The 19794-nt window shown below is 57.0% G+C and overlaps 2 protein-coding genes across 4 annotated transcripts; one reads left to right on the forward strand and one right to left on the reverse strand.

The window, feature by feature from the left end:
- Window positions 1-34: 34 nt before the first annotated feature.
- NEIL1 (nei like DNA glycosylase 1) lies at window positions 35-4580 on the forward strand. 2 transcript variants are annotated; one of them, XM_027802793.2, is made up of 9 exons: window positions 38-527; window positions 641-760; window positions 926-1004; window positions 2136-2235; window positions 2380-2504; window positions 3017-3044; window positions 3599-3660; window positions 3830-4031; window positions 4189-4580. In XM_027802793.2, exons 1-9 carry the CDS (start codon window positions 109-111, stop codon window positions 4206-4208), a joined length of 1155 nt encoding a protein of 384 aa, XP_027658594.2. In that variant the 5' UTR covers window positions 38-108; the 3' UTR covers window positions 4209-4580. The 2 variants fall into 2 exon arrangements, with proteins under 2 accessions (XP_055571298.1, XP_027658594.2); XM_055715323.1 differs by lacking the exons at window positions 3017-3044; window positions 4189-4580 and having other exon boundaries at window positions 35-527; window positions 3830-3991.
- A 233-nt stretch (window positions 4581-4813) lies between these two features.
- On the reverse strand, window positions 4814-18748 carry MAN2C1 (mannosidase alpha class 2C member 1). 2 transcript variants are annotated; one of them, XM_055715320.1, is made up of 26 exons: window positions 18603-18748; window positions 17903-18028; window positions 16679-16802; window positions 15685-15755; window positions 15270-15447; window positions 14596-14785; window positions 14032-14138; window positions 13748-13858; window positions 13269-13361; window positions 12758-12874; window positions 11914-12009; window positions 11447-11592; window positions 10876-10999; window positions 10276-10397; window positions 9367-9452; window positions 8670-8840; window positions 8479-8561; window positions 8221-8315; window positions 7985-8089; window positions 7630-7786; window positions 7145-7288; window positions 6920-7029; window positions 6234-6313; window positions 5993-6138; window positions 5505-5608; window positions 4814-5425 (listed from the first exon to the last, which is right to left on the reverse strand). In XM_055715320.1, the coding sequence occupies exons 1-26, from the start codon at window positions 18692-18694 to the stop codon at window positions 5308-5310; spliced, it is 3096 nt and encodes a 1031-aa protein (XP_055571295.1). In that variant the 5' UTR covers window positions 18695-18748; the 3' UTR covers window positions 4814-5307. The 2 variants fall into 2 exon arrangements, with proteins under 2 accessions (XP_055571295.1, XP_055571297.1); XM_055715322.1 differs by lacking the exon at window positions 12758-12874.
- Between the last annotated feature and the right edge of the window lie 1046 nt (window positions 18749-19794).

Raw genomic sequence — 19794 nt, forward strand, 5'->3', positions numbered from 1 at the left:
CCCGGCATGCCCCGCTCGCGGCGCAGCCAATGGGAGGCGGGGGCGGGGCGGGGCGGCGGGCCCGGTGTGGGGCCGGACCGGGCCGAGGCGGCGGGGCTGCTGCCGGGGATGCCCGAGTGCCCGGAGCTGCACCTGGCCGGGCGCTACATCAATGAAGCGTGCGGCGGGGTGGTGTTCTCGGGCGGCGTGGAGCGCTCGGCGGTGGGCAGGGGCCCGGAGGTGCCCTTCCGCAGCGAGGCCTACCGCATCTCGGCCACCTCCCGGGGCAAGGAGCTGCGGCTGACGCTGGCCCCGCTGGGCCCCGCCGCCACCCAGGATCTCGTCTTCCGCTTCGGTATGTCGGGGTCGTTCCGGCTGTGCCCCGCCGCCCAGCTCCCCCGCCATGCCCACCTCCGCTTCCTCACCCAGGAGAGCCCCCCGCGCGCCCTCTGCTTCGTCGACGCCCGCCGCTTCGGTTCCTGGCGCCTGGGTGACGCCTGGCAGCTGGGCCGCGGGCCCTGCGTCCTCTCCGAGTATCAGGCCTTCAGGTGAGCGTCCTCCCCTTCCCACGGCCGAGGGAAGGCCCCGCTGTGGTGGCTGCTCGTACCGCACAACAGCCATGCCCAGGGGAGCCTTCCTGATGCCCCGTGCTCTGTTGCAGGGAGAACGTGCTGAAGAACCTGGACGACAAAGCTTTTGACAAGCCCATCTGCGAGGCACTCTTAAACCAGAAGTTTTTCAATGGAATTGGGAATTACCTCCGCGCTGAGATCCTGTACAGGTAAGGTTGAGCACCTGCTGACCTGCCATGGAGGTTTGGGCTCCAGGAGTTTGTCAGAGCTCGGCAGCAACTCGGCTGAACCAGCTGGGCCTCCTTGCCTGGTAGACGCAGGCAAGTGCCAGAACCAAGAGTTCAGGCTTACGTGTAACAGATGGATTGTCTCAGGTTGAAGATCCCTCCCTTTGAAAAGGCTCGGACTGTGCTGGAGGCCCTGAAGGATCAGGAGCAGGCAAGGAGGAAGAAGGTAGGGAGCACCTGCTGCTTTTACGTGCTCAGAAAGGGTCAGGTTTCCAGATAGATGCCCTACAGGCATTCATTTGCCTGTGGCCCTGCAGGACATCTCAGCAGCTCCCTGGGGTACTGGGAGCCTCTTGTCTTCAGTGCAGGGAGCCAGACTGAGCTGAGAAGCATCCCTGATTCAGGTTTGGGCTCAGCAGTGGTAGAGGTGGTCTGGCCTCAGCTGGCTGCCCTGCTCCGGCTCTGCTTTGGGCTTAGCTGAGCATAAAGCTCTGGTTCACGGCTGCTGTTCTGGGCTTGTTCCAGCCCAGGGTTCGGGGCCAGTTTCAGTTCGTGTTTGGTTCATCGTTCTGATGAGGCAGAACACCGTCACGAGGCCCTTGCACAGCTCACACAGCCTGTGCCCACACTGCTGTCAGGAGGTATTTGCTGCTCTGGGTCTTTCTCAACCCAGTGGCAGGCATTTCCCCTTCACAGCTATAATGCTTGTGGCACAGGATCTTTCTCCTCAAGCATGTTACTGTCCTTTGCCATAAACACCCGTGTCTAAGCACATCTGCCCCTCCAGCGGAGTGGCAAATGGGGTGCCACAGTTCCATAACCTCACGTGTCTGGCTCTCATTCACACGTGGCCGGGCTGACGAGCTGTGACAGCTCCCCGGGCACATGCCTGCATGCTGTGCTGGTGCTTGGCTGCACCCGGCTTCTGCCGTCAGTAAGCCTCTGGTTATATTTGGGGTGGGTGAAGAGGAAGAAGCAAGGGAAACACACCTTGCAGGTGTAAAATCTCTGGGGAAGGCTGCAGTAGAGGCCACAGCTGATCACGTGGCCTTGGGGGAGAGGAGGTGGCTATTTTAAGGAAGCCTGAAAACAAAGCACACAACCTGAGGGCTGTTTTTACGAACTGCTGGTGTTCCTGGATGTTAGCCCTCTTTCACATCTTTGTAGCTGTGGGGAATACGCTAATGCACAGCTTGGAGCCTGCAGGGGTGAGCTCAGGGCTGGCACATGGCGGGGAGTGTGGCAGCTTGTCCTCAGAAGGGCAAGAGGAGATGGGGAATGTGGCTGCTGTTGGAGAGACCTCAGCAAGGCTGGGGCGGCTGGCGGGTGACTTCCCTCCCCTTCTCCACCCCTGCAGAATCGTTCCCTGACGCTGAGCAAGAAGCTGAAGATGATGCGGGAGAACCCAGATCTCCTGGAGCTGTGCCATACTGTGCCCATGGAGGTCATCGCCACAGGTAAGGTGATGGGACAGGGACAGCTGGGGGTGGCAGGGAGGCCTGGGCTTTGCTGTCCCAGCAGCAGGAGGCTTGGGAGGGCACTCTGACACCATGGTCACTGCTTCCTCTCTACTTCTGTCCTTTCCCTCTCTCCCTTCCTAGAGAAAAACCTCTTAGACCCAGATCACTCTGATAACTACGCCGCTTTCAAGAACTGGCTGCAATGTTACCTGGTGCCCGGCATGAGCTCCCTGCGTGACCGCAACGGCAGGACCATATGGTTCCAGGTAGCAGTCCAGGGTCACCGCCTGGGGCTGGGTGCCTCCCAACCGCTGCTCCATGGGGACACTAGCCATTTTCTGCTTCCTGAGACCCCCCAGCACTACGCTGTGTTGCTGGGGGTCTCCCTCTCTGCCAGACTGCTGTCACTGCTGGCTGCAGAGGTGACAAGGACCATCTGCAGTGACCAGCCGGCCAGGGGATGGCAGGCAGTCTGGAGCAGAGGGACTAATTGTGGGAATGGGGGACTTGGGTGGTCTGGCAGCCCTGTTCCTCCCTCCTGTGCCCCCCTGTCTGGGTGAGGTGCCATGGCGGGGCCTTGCAGAAGGAGCAGGGGCTGATGAGAGAGTCCCCAAGGCACAGGGCAGGCAGAGCAAGCCCAGCTCCCCTGGCTTCCCAGGGAAACATGGCTGTTTCCCATCACTGTCTTGGCTGCGGGATGGAGAAGGGGCACAGATTTTGCTGCTGCTGCCTGCAGAACAAGCGCACCCCAGTCAATGCTGTGTCACCTTCCTTGCAGGGAGAGCCTGGCCCCATGGCTCCCAAAGGTGAGTGTCCTCTCTCCTCCCGGTGGGACCTGCCTTTGCTCCGGGAGGGCTGGAGACTGGGAAGCCCCACGCTTGCGGCACAGCATGGGGCCAGAGGCAGGAGCAAAGCCTCTCTTGCTGGGGTGCTGATGGGCCCATGACAGCCCGTGGCACTGGGGGACAGAGCCCACTGTCCCCAGGGCTTCTTATCAGCACACTGACCTCCCCGGGCATGGCTGTTGCACCTGCAGGATGGTTTCCAGGCCTGCACCTGCATCCCCTTGCTCACCGGCCAGGCTGGGAGCCGTGGGGTGTGCTCTCCCTGGGGGGGTGCTCTCCCTGGGGCTGCAAGCACAAACTGAGCTGTTTTGGCAGGGGAGGGAATCTGGGATGGGGGGAGAGGGGCCCCCTGCAGCCATTCCTCCACCCCAGTGCCAGTTCCTTAGCGCTCAGTTCACACATCACGTGGGACAGCACCCTGAAAGGTCACTGTGCTGCAGCCTGTCCCTCGTGGTGCAGGCGCGCTCTGCCCCATCTCCTCACCCTGCCTAACCTGGGCACGTCTTCTCACACAGGGCAGATGCCCCGCAAGAAGCACGCTCCACCAAAGGCAGATCCTGAGACTCCGACCCCCAAGGTAAGAAGCTTTGTGGTTGTGGCTCCTGCCGGGTCTAGAGGCTCTCCTGTTCCCTGTGCCTTGCTCAGGCTGCTTCCAAATTCATGGTGGTGCTCCTACTCCTGGAGTTTCTCATCATCTGGCGGTCCAAGCACACTTCTGCTAAGCTTTGGCTCTGATGTCCACCCAGGTCACCACACGTGCCTTGAAACGGCGCCCCAAGACTGCAGCAAAACCCCTGAAGTCAGCCGAGGAAGAGGAGGTAGCTGACAGGCAGAGGAAGGGACGTGCTCATGGAAGGAGGAAAGCGACCGCTGCTCCTGCCTTGTCCGAGCCCGAGGTGCTGGTCAAAGCCAGAAGAAGCCGCCGGACAGCTGCGCGCAGGGGCAGAGGTGAGGCGGTAGTCCCTGCGGCTTTCAAACGCACAGGCGGGAGCTGTGGGTGCGCTCCCTCCGGGGGGCCAAAAGGCAGGAGAGGAGCAAGCAGGGCTTCACGGGGCAGAACCAGGCCCCCCCTCACCCCCCGACTTCTCATTTCTCCATCTTGCAGGCACAGCCCCTGCCGTGTGAGTGCCGTGTGCTGCCTTCCTCCTGAGGGGCATTTTAACAGCTGCAAAAGCTCAGGGAGGGCCCGGCCGGGGGCCTGGGTTAGTGCTGGCGAAACGGGGCTGTTCCTGTGCTCACACCCGCTTGCTACCACTGCAGCCTGCTCGTGTGGGACCGAGAAGCTGGGCTTGGTGATGGGGCTGCCTTACCCAGCATCCTCCTGCTGTCCCCAGGCATTCGAGGGGGATAAGGGCCACGGACCAGATATTGTGCTGGACTCTGACCCCATCCCTCTGCCTGAAAGTGGATTCCCTCTTTCTTCCCCTCTTCCCTTCCCGGCTGCTGCCTGGATCACTGGTTTTAGCTGGCTATTAATAAAAGTATTTTGTGTAGGAATCGCCGTGCACACCTTTTTATACTAAGGATAACCCTGCTGTGCCCAGGCTGTTCCCCAGATGGGCTAGAGCAGGCTTCCCCCCCACCTTATCCCGAAAATCCTTGCCTCCCCAGTCCCAGGAGTGAGATCCTGCTGGGGAAGACACTAAGAGAGCAGCAGCTACAACAGAGCCCCTAGGAGGAGACAGACCAGTGCAGTTATCTGGAAATAAGTTAAGAAAACAGGCTGGAGCTTGTTTGCACAGAATTTTCTTGTTTACTTGTGCTTCCCTTCTGCAAGGGCAGTGCAAGAGGCAGCAGAGGGACCAAGGAATGACTGTAGTGTGTCTATACATGTTGCTAGGGTGAAGCTGACACAGGAGCCACTGTGGAAGGCTGCTGCTTCCCAAAGCCCCTGCAGCTGGAGCAGAGCCTGTGCAGGGCCAGCCAGCCTGTCCCACAACTTCACCCCTGCTTCAGCTAGCCAGGCACCCACTCGGGCCCTGCGGCCCTGCCTAGGCAGGGGGCAGCTGTCCTCCTGTGCGGAAGAACATGAGTGCTCTTGAGTGCTGCTCTCCGACAGCTGGGTGGGAGGTGAGGGGGAAACTGCCTTTCGCTGGAACCGCTGCCTTTCCCTGGAACCGCTGCCTCCTTGCACAGCTCTTGGTATTGGGGAAGCCTCAGGCTGTGATTTGAGCTCAAGGTGTTGGTCCAGGTTGCCGTGTATCAGCGAGGGTGGCGAATGATGTCACTGCCTCAAAACCAAGAGGACAGAGAGCACATGGAAGGGTGTGAAGGAAAGCCTTATGCCCCGCTGCTCCAGCGGCAGGTGGCCCTGTCCCACTGGCTGCTCCAGGAGGTCACAGCTGGGGAAGAAAGCAGCAGGTGAAGCTGAAGTGAACGATCTCCATCCCCACAGGCACCCAGCCCTCCACGGGGACTTACAGCATCGCCTCCTTAACGGGCAGGGCGGTCTGCAGCCAGGCGATAACCGTGCTGCCATGCGCTTCGTACAGCCGAACCACCACAGCTTCAGGTCTGTCCTCAGACTGTGGGGGACAGTGCAGATGGGGGTTCAGACAAATGGGACAGGCACATCCTATCCTACGCCTCGGGGTACAGCCCGACCCAAGCAATGGTGGCTGAGCGGCTCTGCCTGCAGGCACGCACGTTCCTGACCCGTGGAGAGGCAGCGCTGACTGTGGCGGCAGTACCCAGGTACAGGTGCGGATGCTACCGCGATCCCTGGTGCGAGTGCCCACCTGGGTGGGCAGAGAGGGGCGTCCTCACCCAGCGGGACACACAAGACCAGAGGGATCACTGCTCCTGCTCAGCTGAGCCTGCCCACCACTCAGCACGGGGGAAAGAGCAAGCCATGCTTAACGAGAGCAGCTTAACCTGCTGCCCTCCCCACTTCTGCCCTGGGGACTTGCCTGCTTGACAGTCTCCAGCACAACTGCAGGTGAGCTGACTGAAAAGGCGCTCCAGGCCTCGCGCTGGGCAGAGCTGGCTGGGAACACGTGGAGGGGGAAATTCAAGTTGTAGGCACGCTGGATCACACCGGCATCCTGGAAGGAACCTGCAACACAAGAACCTCTGGCCAGCCTCTGCACAGGCACAGCCCAAGGCTCAGTGCAGCATCCTCCACCCTGCTCTGCTCTGCCCATCACTCACCCAGGTGAGGCATCACGGCGTAGGTGAACTGGTGATGCGTGATGTCTGCCGTGGCATCGGGGGACTTGGGTGCTCTCAGCCTAAGGCAACGAGAGGTAGGTGAGACTGATGTCTCGGCAGCACCCTCTGTCACCTAGTGCAGAGCCAGGGGAGCACTGTGACAAGACTACGGCCTCCCCCAGCTCCCTCGAGGCTGGGCCCCGAGGTGGAAACCAACATGCTGCTGGTTCCTGGCAACAGCAAACAGACCCTGACAATCCCAGAAACTAAAATAACTGAAGGCTGTTTTCCTGTGAAACTTGGGGCTGATGGAGTCAAACTGAAATGATGCATGGTTTCTTAGCTTTGTACACATCCATAATATTGCTGTTCCTTCCCTCTCCTTAAGCCTCCCCGCTCTTGGGGTGTGTTTTGGCCAGTAACAGAAAAATTACTTGGTGGAAATGTGGATCTTATCTCCTGAATTATCTATGAGCATAACTCATAAGAATTACATTATCTTAGTCAGCTATAATTAAGTCAGCCAAAAGTTCTCAAGACAACAGCCAGCCACTTGGACTAACACCAGACTGATTTCCTTATTTACTATGATCATTTAGGACCAGGCATTGCCTCGACTTCCAAGAGACACCTGAGAAGGCAAAGTGACAGCTGCAGCTCCACCCTCACCCCAACCCTTAACTCACAGTGAGAGGCTGAGGATGTTCCTGTGGGCTGATGCCCCGTATTTGCAGTCATTCAGCAGTGCCACCCCGAAGCCATGCTCAGAGAGATCCAGCCACTTGTGAGCCCATACCTGCGGGAGGTACCAAGGGACATATTCACCACACGGGGCTACTGCCTGGGAGCAAAAGCAGCCCCGCCACGGGAGGAGCAGCTCAGCCCCGGCACCAGACCACCCTTCCTCTCACCTCAAATCGAGCCCAGTCCCAGGATGTGTTCCAGTGCGTTGGCCGCTGCAGGTGTCCAAACTGGATCTCATAGGTGGCATTTGTGCTCCGGACCTGCACGGGGAACTCCACCTTCAGGAACTTGTGGGCCTCCTTCCACTCAACCTAAATGCAGTAGCAGAAGGACATCACCATGGGGGACTGAGGCGCAGAGGCTGCATGTATCCTTCCCCAGTGCACAGCAGCCAGCTCACGCCCTGGCCAGACCAGGTGCAATAAAATCACGCTAGAGTCTGAACACAGATGAACTGGTGGGTCTCTCTTCCACCCTTGTCCCTCAGGTCCCCCACGCCTCCGGCCGCCTTCCCCTGAGGCAGAAGACAGGCAGTGAGGGGCTTCAGAAAAAGAAACAGGACTGGGACCATAATTTGGACACAAGGTTCAGTCCCCAGGACCCTGCCTGCACAGCACAGATGTTTGTATTGCGCTGCAGCTGCTGGCCAGACCTGGGTCAGGAAGCGGAGGTAGGGGCACATCGCATCCAGGATGATCTCCTGTATTAAGGTGCTGCTTTCCCCAATCTGCAGAGAGAAGCTCGCGCTTCCCCGCAGGCCCCCAGCCAGGGTAATTTCCAGAGGCTTCAGCAGCGTTGTCACTGGCTTCCTGCAGAAAGGGATAAAGGCAGAGCTGGTCTCAGCCCGGTAGATCCAGGTTCCCAAATCCCAATCCAGCCTCCCACACAGCAGGCACTCACTTCTCCAGAGCGAATGCTCTGTTACAGCTTTTGTTACAACTAGGACAGGGAGGCCAGAACCTCAGAGCAAAGTCAAAATCCAAGTGCTGCAAGCACTGCTCCTCTACCTCGTTTCTAAGTGATAGTCCATCACGTCCCAAGCATCCCAGTACAGGGGAACATCATCAAAGAGTGCAAACTGGTTGGCATAGCAGCCATCTGGGACTGACTCTCTGGAATGAAGCAGAATGGAGAAACAGCAGCGTAAGAAGAACTGGCAGTGGAGAAGGGCGTACAGTGAAAAGAAGACCTGAGAGAGGTTTGAGGAGCCTGGTTCCAGTAACTAAGGTGGTGACAGACATACCTTGCAGAGCCCACCAGCTGAAGTGAGGTCAGATGGCCCATCATGTCTAGGCAGGCTGTAATCACCCCATTCTCCATGACAATGGAGCCATTCTCCTTCAGGAAAGTACCAGAACAGATTTCACAGACCCACCCCTGCGGGAGTTGAGTGCCCCAGCTGCAAATCTAGCGTGCAGACTTGCTGTGTGCTGGATTCCCTAGATTTCTCCCCAGTCAACCTCTGATGCAGAGATCTGAGGCCGACTGCTGTTGTGCATACCTGCTTCCTCACTGCCACGGGTGAAGGGGACAGCAATGGCTCCCTCACTATAGCATAGCCCATGCTGGGGACCGTCACCAGAGCTGGAAAGCAAAGAGCCACTTGACCAGGCGGTAAAGCCTCCCCAGGGCAGGGAGAGGCAGAGTATGTAAGAAATTCTGAAGCATGAGTTACCCCCAAGTTAGACATACCTAAAGTCTCTGTTCCGGTTGGCTGAGGCCTGGAGATCACCTCGGTCCGTTCCCAGGGCAAAGTGTTCAACACAAGGGTGCCCTCGGCGCTCCCCGCCTCGGGCTGCAGCAGTTCCCTGCAGAAGGACTGCACTGCTTCCTCCTGCAGCCGCGTGCCAACCCTGCGGATCTCTGAGCAACACAAAGCCCCAAGTTGGACCCGGACAGGCTGTTTCTCACATATGAGAGAGTTTCTGGCACTCCTGTGCAATGTACACACACTTTAGCTACTTCCAAGCTATGATTCAATTACTAATTATCATTAATATTAATTATTATTATCTATTAGTAAGTAGTTAAATTTATAATTATTCTTAACTTGGTTATTACAAGATTACAATGAGCTATGCCAGCTCAACTGGAAAACTGTGGCGTTACAATAACGTAAAGCTACTGATGTGCCTGCGGGCAGGCCAGAGCAAACCTTTGCTGGGGTCTATCCTGGCATGCAAGCAGAGTTGTCAGTAACTCAGGATGTTTTTTAATCCCTTGGCTCTCCTGCTAATTCCCTGTTCAGTTAGCACTATTACAGACACATGCCAACACAGGTTCAACCCATAGCACCTGGCAACCGGCACTGAAACCTCTGCAGCCTCACCAGGCAGGACCCAGTGTGCTCCGGCGGGTAAGTGCCCTCCTAGCCAAACTCCCTGCTCACCTCCATAGTATTGCAAGGCATCCTCCACCACGAGCTGGATACAGCTGCCTGGTAAAACATCATGGAATTGGTTGAGCAGCAGTAACCTAAACCAGAGAACAGAAACCAGGTGAGGAAGCAGAGGAGAGCACTGGATTTGTTCTGGCTTATCAAACCCTGTTTGCAAGATGGACAAACTTAGTAACTGTTCCTTATCCCCCTGTTAGCAAACACCTGAGAAAAGCATTTTTTTCCACAGCATCCTTGAAATCCTTTTATGTTAGGACTTGTCAACTGTCATCTTAGTAAACCACAACCATGAGGAGTAAGAGCTATTGGTTTTTTTATCCCTCAGGGCTACTGGATATATTGTTGCAAAAGCCCAGACAAGTCAAGACTGGCAAGGAATAAGCTTCGCTCAGAAATGAAGCTTCCAGCCAGAAAAGTAGTGATGCTCTGGAACTGTCTTCCAACAGGATAACCAAGTAAAGCACTGAAACACTTTTCAGGTGGAGCCCAGATCAGTTTATGGAAGTGGTTGTGTACACACAGCGCCGCAGTACTGAATCTGCAAAGGTCCCTACGCCCTAACGACGCACCGCTCTCCCACTCCCCTAAGAGGCAGTTCAAACGAAGACAGGCTGTGGTCAGTCACCCTTCTGGCTCCAGCTGAACGGAGCTGAGAGATAAGTGACCATCTCCCACCATCAGCCCACTGAGCTCCCCCATAAATGCCCACACCAGTGCGGTCCAACTGGTCCGGGCTAATTTTGGTGCACTGAAAGCAAGGATTTCTACTGAAATTCAGGAGGCATAAAGAGCTGTAGGGGATGGGGAGTGGTACCCCAAGAACAGCCAGCCCTCACGTCGAAGTCCTCAGCCCTCAGCACACCTTCCCCTGCTACCATCAGTGCTCCTGTATGCCCTCACCTCCAGAGCCGCTGCAGCTCGCTGGCAGGATACTGGAACACACCGCCCCGTGCCACAGCCAAGGTGCTGATTACTTCAACATCATGGAGTATTCGCTCACACTCCCGATTCCCCTTCTTTATCTGGTGTCAAAGTAAGGAGAGAAGGAAGAAGTTTAGGAAATTGGTAGCTGGGAGTGGACCTCTCACACCAGCAGCAAAAGCCCAGCTCCAGTGCAGGAAGATTGGTTATTTGTCATGAGTTCACCATCACCAGCGAGTTATTTTTTGCCACAGACCAAACTGAAACTCCCAGCACAGGACACAGCCTTCCCTGTCTCTGTTCCCACCTCCCTCCCCTTCTTCTTCACCCAAGCTCTGCAACTATCTGCTAAGGCGGAGGATATGGCAGCTGTTGACTCAAGGGGCCCTGCTGTGTCCCAGGCTTTCTTCTCATCCCTCGAAGAAAATCTGACAATAGATCTGCCTTTTGGAGTCCCACTGTTGAGGCCTAAAGGGCACTGTCCGAGCCCTGGAGCCACCTGAGCAGTAGTGAAAAGAGCTAATGGCCACCTTGCCCGGGGGCGAGGGAGACCGCTACCCCCACGCTGTGCACACTCACCTGAGCCTGGGTGGTGTACGTGCCATTGTGCAGCTCAAGGAAGAGCTCTCCCACCCAGGTGCACAGCTGCGATGACTCCTTCTCCAGGGCGGAAAAGAGTCGGTCAGGAGTGGAGATCTGAACCCTGCAGGAGAGACGCACAAACAGTGATGAGCCAGGGGAAAAGCCTGTGATACGGCTAATGGTGCATCCCGACCAGAAGGGTGACAGTCCCAGAACCAAGGCCTCAGAAACCCCAACACAATCACAGTGTTCCCCTCAACCTCCTCCTACCCCTCTCCCGCTCCACACTACTCTTGCTGCCTGCCATGGAGATCCGGACATTCCCCGGGCAGGGACTACTGTGCTGGCCACTCACCCCACGGCTCTACCAAGGGCTCACAAGCAGTCCAAGGCTGCCCTGTGTACTTGTTCTTACAGCTCTTGGTGATGGAGAGACTGTCTCCCTGACAATTCTTCCCAGCCCTCTGCTCCCCCCTTCACACATCTTTTCTTTTGGCACTGCTGAAGGCCAGGCTTGGCTCAAAACAAATGCTCCTGCAAGGAGGGAGGAAGGGAGCTCTCCTCTCACCTTGGCAGCCCGTCTGTGTCACTCATTCTTTTCATCCTGTCCAGCATCTTCTGCGTGGGACCCCCTCCTCCATCTCCAAAGCCAAAGAGGAAAGCGCTGTGGTTCACACGTCCTTTGTCTTTGTTGTTCTTCACTGTTTTCAGCATCTAGAGGGATTTCTGGACAGCTACAATCCCCTGGTGCCCAGCCCCAGCTCCCACAGCTCCACGCAAAAAAGCCAGGTCAGCCTTTAGGGTGCAAAGCCCAGTCCTGCCTGCCCCTCTTCCCCAGCCCAAACTGCCAAAATCAGACACGGACCCACCTCAGAGGCAGGCAACTGACTGCCAGGCACCCTAACAGCCTTTGTCCAGTAACGCTGCCAGCTATTCCTGCTCCCTTCCCAGGCAGTGCCCTCTCCTAGGAGCCTCAGCTCTGGCCCTAAGGGGCTGGCATTGCACTTCGCATGCAGGTCTGGCAACCTCACTCACCTCCTCCACTCGCCCGTGCATCCCATAGGAGTCACCAGGGGGGAAATGGGTCAGGACTCGGGAACCATCAATGCCTTCCCAGAAAAAGGTGTGATGCTGGAGGGGCCAAAGGAAAGCATGGTGTCTCATACAGTCCCCCTGTACCACACAGTGCCAAAATGCTAAAGCACAGCCCCACTGCTCCCAGGAGTTCCCAAAAGGAAATCTCTGGTTACACTGGTACCAGAAAGAGATAAATTCACCCTTAGTTCAGTGTTTCAAGGCTCCCAAACTCATATCCCACACAAATGAGTGTGGAGGGCCCACTTCAACCACATCAGCACAGAATTCGTACACTAAAAGCCCAAGCTTCCTTGCAAGCCCTGTCAAACACACAAAGCCCAGCCCTTTGTCACCAGGGAAGCGCACAGTGGACAGGCACCTGACAGCCCTGAGGATTCAAACCGGGCCTTCACTTTCTCTCCATGGGGTTGCAGGATGCCCTGACAGATCAGTGCAAGGAGACAATTACACAAGAACGGGGAAAGCCACAAAGCCAGGGGACAGCAGAGGAGAGGCTGGGTTTGCTGTCTTGTTAGACCTGCATGTGAGTCACAGCTGCCTATCCGGAAGCAGAAGGAATCTGCTGGCCAGGGGCCCAGCTGGGATCTCTAACCATACCCCTCCTCCCCCTAAAGCCTGACAGAACATTGTCACCACCATAAACTGGTGGCTTCTGGAACAAGAACCTGTGTCAGCTGAGCTGAAGGACTGGCTTGACCTGGGGAACCAACAGGTCCAGCCATGCAGACAGACTCCAGTAACCGCAAGTCCATTCCCTGGGAAGAAGGGAAGCACAGCTCACCGGGAAGGCGTTCACCAGGTTCCAGCTGAGCTTCTGTGTGAGGAACCGCCTGATCCCACATCCACGCATCAGCTGGGGCAGCTGGGCCGAGTATCCAAATGTGTCTGGCAGCCAGAACTGGGAGCAGAGGTGACAGTAGCAGAAGGGGAGAGACACACTGTGAGTCACACTGGCCACAAACCACAGCCTGAGCTCATGCAGGGCTCCTTGACTGATAGTCAGGCTCCGAGCCCTTCTTGCAGACGGAGCTGAAGACATGCTGCTGAAGGCAAAGAGCAATTCTAGAGGCCTGCCAGGGACCTACAGGCAATGTAACTAAGGCCTGGGGCTGTGCTAACTGCCATGATACGTGGGGGATTAAGTATTTTTTCATCACAGTTTTAACTGCAAAAAGCAGGCCGATGTGAGGCACCTGAACATTGTCTCTGGAAGGAAAAAGCAGAGAGAAATAGGCACAGCAAGAGTGGAAGGAGATGGGTGCAAGGAAGGTATGCTGGAAAAGAGCAAGTACCTCTGAGCAGATTCGGCCAAACTGCTCCTGGAAGAACCGCTGTCCCTGGAGGAACTGCCGCACCATGGACTCCCCACTCGGCAGGTTCCCATCCTGGGGAGAAAGCACAGGGAGTCCATGGGGCAAGCCAGGCACCAGGGAAGGGGAGCTCTTGCGAACGCTTCCTTCCCACCCACCGTCATCCTGGCCTGGTACATCATGGGGAGGATGTGAACAGAGCTCAGCAGAGGGTGAACGGAGGAACAGAGCTCAGCCAGTCCAGATCAAAACTCCTTTCTCAAGGAATGAGAAGATTTGGGATAGGGATGGTATTTTTGCTAGGCTAGACACTGCAGACAGCTGCTGTTTTCTGGGCCCGGAGACCATCACCAACCAGACAGGCTCAGCAAAGGCTCTGCTCTCCCCCTTCAGTGTCAGGACCGGTCCCAGAGGGATGCCGAAGGGAAGGTTTGGCGAGCCAGGCTCACCGTGCTTCTCACCATTTCCACCCAGGTGCCTCCGACAGGAATGAACTGCCCCTTCGCCACAAAGTCCTGAATCTGTGCGTAGAGCCCAGGGTACCAGCTCCGCACCCACTCAAACTGCTGCGCCTGCCAGAGCAGAGAGATCAGCCTCAGCTCCCACCACATTGCTCCACATCGATGTCCCTCCTCTTTGCAACCACACAGGACACTCCTGGTACCCGTCTCCCATCTTGCTTTCAGTCATGCTGGAGAAGCCACATGCCCTGAGCAGAAGAGGCCCCCAGAGGCAGATCACTCACCTGGGAGCAGGCGAAGGTGAGCTCTGGATTGCACTCCATCAGATGGACCACCGTGACCCAGCTCCGAGCGCACTTGCGGATGGTCTCCTCATACGGCCACAGCCAGGCTGCAGGGAAGGCATGGCCCCACTGCTGTTATTACTCAGCACAAGCTCCTTTGGGAATGCGGCTGTGCTGCCTTTCACAGGTTAGCTGGGGAAAATGCTAGAGCAAAATTCTGTCCTCTGGCTAAGTGCCTGACAGCAACACAGCCTGGGGCCTCCAGCTCCCGCTTCTCCTGGTGCATGTTGAGACTTCACCCCTCTCCAGGGACTGAAAATCGAGGGGTGAAGTCCAACAGGTGGAAGGCAGCAGTCTGTCATTCATCCCTCATCACCAGCCCCATCAGAGCTCCAAATGACACAGCGAGAGCCGGACACACGCTCCCCTGCTTTGGTGACAGACCAGCTGTATGGCAGCACAGAGGTCCCCTTCCCTCAGGGCACAGTACCCAGTGTCTGGAGCCCAGGGGCAGCACGCCTTTGCCTCCAGGTCAGCAGAGAGGGAGCACTGTGCTGCTCTCACCAGAGTCAATGTGGCAGTGACCCATTGCATGGATGGTGTGCTGGCTCTCGCCGTTCCTCTGGCTGAAGATCACTGCAGCCAGATCACGGGCAGCAGGGAAGGTGGAGGGGTCCGTAACGTCACACACGTTGACCATCTGGTTGGCAGTGTACAGTGCCTGGAAACTTCTCTGGTTTTCCTCCCCGAGGAGCTGGGGTTGGGAGGGATTAACAGCTTGACACTGAGCTCAGCACATCCTCTGGTAAAGCAGCTCTCTGTACCAGCTCGGATGCCACCTGCCTCAGGGAGAACCTGCTACCTCCTTCCAACATCTGACTGCCAGCACTGCCAGGTAAACACTGTATCCCTGCTTCACAGACATAACCGCATGTCTTTGCTCATGTACCTTCTAAAGCCAGGTTACACATACACCCATCCCAGGGGGATCTGGTCCAACAGATCCTGCCTTGAAGCAGAAAGTGGATGAAAAACCACCTGTGGCTTCTCCCTGTTCAGTTTTCTCCTACTCTAGGCAACACCAATTGTGCTAAAGCAGCAGCAGCAGCAAACATTTGCTCCTGCAGGGCCTCCTGGTGCGAGGAGATAGGTCATGGAATGGCGGGAGGAGGAGATAAAATGAAGTTGTGGAAGGAGGTGGAAAGGGTGAGAGAAGGGAAGAGAAGAAGTTTGCAGACCTGGGCCATGTCCAGCAGTACTTCCAGATCCACCAGCAGTTCATGGACATCTCTGTTGAAGACGACAAGCTCAGCCTTGCTCAGAGTGAACCTCCTGTCAGGGTCTGGAGGGGCGATCATACTGCCCTTGCCGGCCCCGAAGAGACCGTTGCAGGCCAGTTCCACGTACAGTGTCAGACTGTGGCAATCAAAAGGAAACCATCAGGGACAGGTCACAAGCAATCGGCCAGGAAAGTCCATTCTCCTCCCCGTGGCATGACCAACCCAGCCTGAACAAAGGACAGAGCTTCTCAATGCCAGACACTTTTCAGAGCACCAGGATGCAGACAAGGATGCCTCACCCCAGCCTCTTGGCTTCAAACAATGGCAAGCTCCCCCAGCGGTGGGCAGGGGTCCAGCTAGGCTAACTACCCACCTGTGGGGTTCCATCTCTTTCAGGCTGCTTGTCAGGACGTAGCTGGTCTTCTCACCTTCCTTAGTCAAACCCTGCATGGGAAGATGGCACATTTAACATGTCTTCAGAGGTCCACAACAGCGGGCTGGATGGGCAGGACAAGACACTCCAAAGCCCAGATGGATGGAGGAGCCTGGTCCCACGTGGCGTGGGACAATGCTTCCCACAAGAGCATGGAAACTGGTGCTGCTCCACAACACAAACCCTGCAGGCACCACCACAGAGCAGGGCAGGGCTGCAAAAGGTCACCTACATCTTTCCACCACCCCAAAGCAGGAGTAAAGCTGACATGTGTGACAAGAACCTGTCCCACTGCTCTTGAAGCAGTGGAGATTCACATCTCAGGCCCAATGCTTGCCTATCCTTCTTCCAAGACAGATTTGCTAACACCTAAGCAAGGGACTTTCAGCTGTTACTGGTTTGCAGACTGGAATTTTAACTCCTGGTAGGGGGCAAACTCTTGAAAACAGACTCAAACCCACCACCAGCAGGCTTGCATTTCTGGGCCAGACTTTGGAAATAGCCCACAGACCCTCTGCAGTCTGACAGCACAGCATGCAAACTGTGAGAGCAGTCCTCTCTCCCACCCCATGCATCGGACTCGTCACAAGCACTGCCCTTCTCTGCACAGCAGTTTTTCCTATATTTAAAGACAGCTCTCCTATTGCCTTGGAGATTACCACTTGAAGCTAAACAACTCTACAACCACATATCCCCCTTCTGTTTTTCTTTGTGACCACTCTGTCTAGACCTCCAACTGTTCTTGCCTCTCTCCTGTCAGTCCACATGTTATTTTACACCCCCCAACACGCACAGGCGTTCCTCCGAAGAGCACATAGCAAGCAGGAGGGGGTTTCTTCTACTGCCCCACTGCAGAGAGCTGAGGGATAGAACCACTCTGTACGTAGCAGAGCACCTGGCACAGCTGGCACACTGCTGACCCACAGCTCCTTACCTGGACAGGCTGGGCATCTCGCCACACCATGCCCTCTCCATCACTCTCCCAGACGAAGTGCACTTCCCGCCCTGCCCATGCTGGGGGGATGCTCAGCTCCACCTTAAACCAGCATGTCTCCCACCTGGAACAGAGCAGGCAGCAACTTCAGCCCTCAACCTCAGCGAGACCATCTCCCAAGGGAAACCACACTTCCTCAGAGCCTCCGTGGAAACAGCAGAGCAGGGACAGCACACATGTGTGATGGAATTCAAACGTAACGATGCTACCTGTCCGTTCAGGCCTGCTTTAACCTAACCCCCCAGACACGGCGTAGTCTGGAGGTGGCTCCCAGTACCACTGGCTGGGACACATCTTCAGTTTAAGCAGCACACAGCACCTGCACAGGCCAGCCTTGTTCTGTGCCACGTAAATTCACTGGGCTTTCCCCTCGCTGTGAGCTGACCCAACCAGTCACTCTTTCACCAAGCAAAACTTCTAACTTGTGGCACCCACTGTTGTCGGTCCTTGTTGAAGGTTAGAGATTTGACAGCAAGTTAAAAGCCAAGCGGAGTGGGGTGAGGTGCTCTTTCAAGCTGACAGGGACTGGAGAACTGTTCCTCCAGCCCCACAGCAATCCCACGACAGTGAACCCAGGGAACACTAGGAACTGAATCATGCTGGGGCAGGGCAGTTTATCAATATGCCTGGACTTGTGACCCTTCTGATTGGCCCTAACCCCCAGGGCAGGCTCTTGCCCAGGCAGTGAGGAGGCACGGCAGCCCCAGTGGGTGAGGAAGCTTAGAAGGCAGCACACAAACCCCGTGGTGCTGGCCACAACCCAGCCTCTTCTGGGACCCCAGAGAAACAGACAGTAGCATCATGTCTTTGACAGCTGCTGGGAAAAAAACCCCAATCTTCTCCCAGCCCTGACAAAGCATACAGATCCCATGCAGAAGCAAGCGTCAAGGTCACAACCGTGACTATGAACATGAGCTCTCAGTAGTAAAGATCGATGAACTTCGCTCTTCAGTCCTTGGAAAAACACACATCTCTCTCTGTTTCCTCATGAAATCTCCCTAACGCTTTCTGGGCAGACACCTTCTACCCAAAGCACACAACAGGGGAGAGGATTATCATCTCATTTCTTCACCAGTGAGAGCTCGTGAGGATTCACACACACAAATCTAAGACGCAAGCTCAAGTCCCACCATGGACATGGCACCACTGAAACCTGGTACTCACGTGGGCCCGAAGGAGTCTCCCACTTTAGCTGGTCTGAATTCCTGCCTGACAGCCTCATAGTATGGGATGCGCTGGGGGGTCTGGAAGCAGGAGAGTGACACTGGCGGACAGCGATCCCCAAAAAGCCTGTGGACAGAGATGGCCAGGACACGATTAATAAGCTCAGCATTGCGGGGAACCTCTCTGGGGTTGGGGACAGGGAGCACCCTGCTTTCCCAGCACGGCTGTGCCACTCTGCTACTACTTAATACCCTCACAGTATTAACTGAACAGAGTAATAATCTGCCCCGCAGAGGGGGCCTGCTGGAGTGGGGCTGCCAGCAGCATCCCCCCTCCCTGCCAAGGAGGGCTGGGGGGCAGAGGCGGCCGTGCCAGTGGCGCCCCAAGGCAGGGCTTCAGGCTGGCCAAGGTGTGTGTGTGGGGTGGGGGTGTATGTCTGCTTTTTCACTGAGCCCCCTCAAGACCCCGCAGCCCTGCGGTGCAGGTGGGGGGCACACAGACAGACACAGACATGCATGCACAGACACGCACACACACGTCCCACGCCCCCCACCACACAGCCACACACCCCACACACAACATAACCCCACACACCCCCCACCACAGCCCCCCCACACACCCCCTCCACCCCCCTCACATATACCCCACACAGACACACTGACACACACACCGACACACACACCCCCCGACAGACGCCCACCTGCCCCGCAGGTTGCAGTCGGTGAAGTAGGTCTCGGAGAGGAACTTCTCCACCCGCTCCAGCGCCGTGCGCCGGTGCTTCATGGCGGCCATGGCGGCCGGGCCGGGCCGCCCTGCGCATGCGCGGCCCCTTCCACACACACCGCCCCCCCCCCCGCCATCTCCCGCCGGGGTCCCGTCCCCAGGGCCTGTCCCGGCAGCGGGCCGGGGCCGGCCGCCCGCGGCCTCCCCGAGTGCCAGGGCCCGGCCTGCGCCCCGTAGCGACCTCGCTCGCTCCTGGCTGCGGGGGGCGCGAAGCGCCGCCCGTTACCGCCCGCCGCCCCTCTGAGGAGAAGCGCCGCCGCCGCCCCGCGGCCCGCGCCGGGGCACGGGCGGGAAGCCGGAGGCAGCTGGCCTCTCACGGCCGAGGCTCTGCGGCCTCCTCTCGACCTCCCGACCCCCTTTTCCCCTCAGAACCGCCCCAAAGTGCCGTGGTACGGGATCGGGAAGGAAGAATCTGTACACAGCGAGTAGCCCTGATATTTTAATGGAAATACTGCACTACAGTCAAGTTTACAACATTTGTATAGAAATCACATGGATTGTGGGCCGAGGATCACGTTACAGAATACAAAAAGCAAGTTCAAATAAAAAGAAGAAAAAGAAAAAAAAACCCCAACCCCCAAACCTCTGCTTTTGTACAGGCGGGCGCAGAGCTGGGGTGCCGGCCGCAGGCAGAGGTGCTCCCCTGGCGTGTCCCGGGGGTCCGCGCCAGCCCCCCACGCTCAGTGACATGCAGGCACAGGCTCCTGGGACAAGACACCCACCAAGCAGCAGCAGCAGCTGTTACCTCCAAGCTGGTCAAAAGTCTAAATCACCCAAGATTTTCACTTCCAGATCACCTTGAGCATACAACAGGGAAAAAAAAAAGGGGGCGGGGGGGCGGTATAGAGAGCAGGGGGAGCACGCATGGAACCTTTGCAATGGAAGAGGACACGCAAGAGCCCCTTCCTGCCTGTGACAGCGGAGGAGGAACGAGATGGGTAACTTATTGCTGGCAAACCGTCAGTATTCCCCGCTGGGCTCTTCCCTTTCCCTCTCTCCATAGGAGGTTCCCGTTCAGGTTCAGGCTCTGCCTGCCGCGCAGTGGCCCCTCAGGCCGCACGCTTCCCCCGGCTGGCAAGGCACGCGTCCCCCTCCCCAGCCTCTCCCCA

This window comes from Falco cherrug, chromosome 7 (assembly GCF_023634085.1).
Source record: "Falco cherrug isolate bFalChe1 chromosome 7, bFalChe1.pri, whole genome shotgun sequence".
Lineage (NCBI taxonomy): Eukaryota > Metazoa > Chordata > Aves > Falconiformes > Falconidae > Falco > Falco cherrug.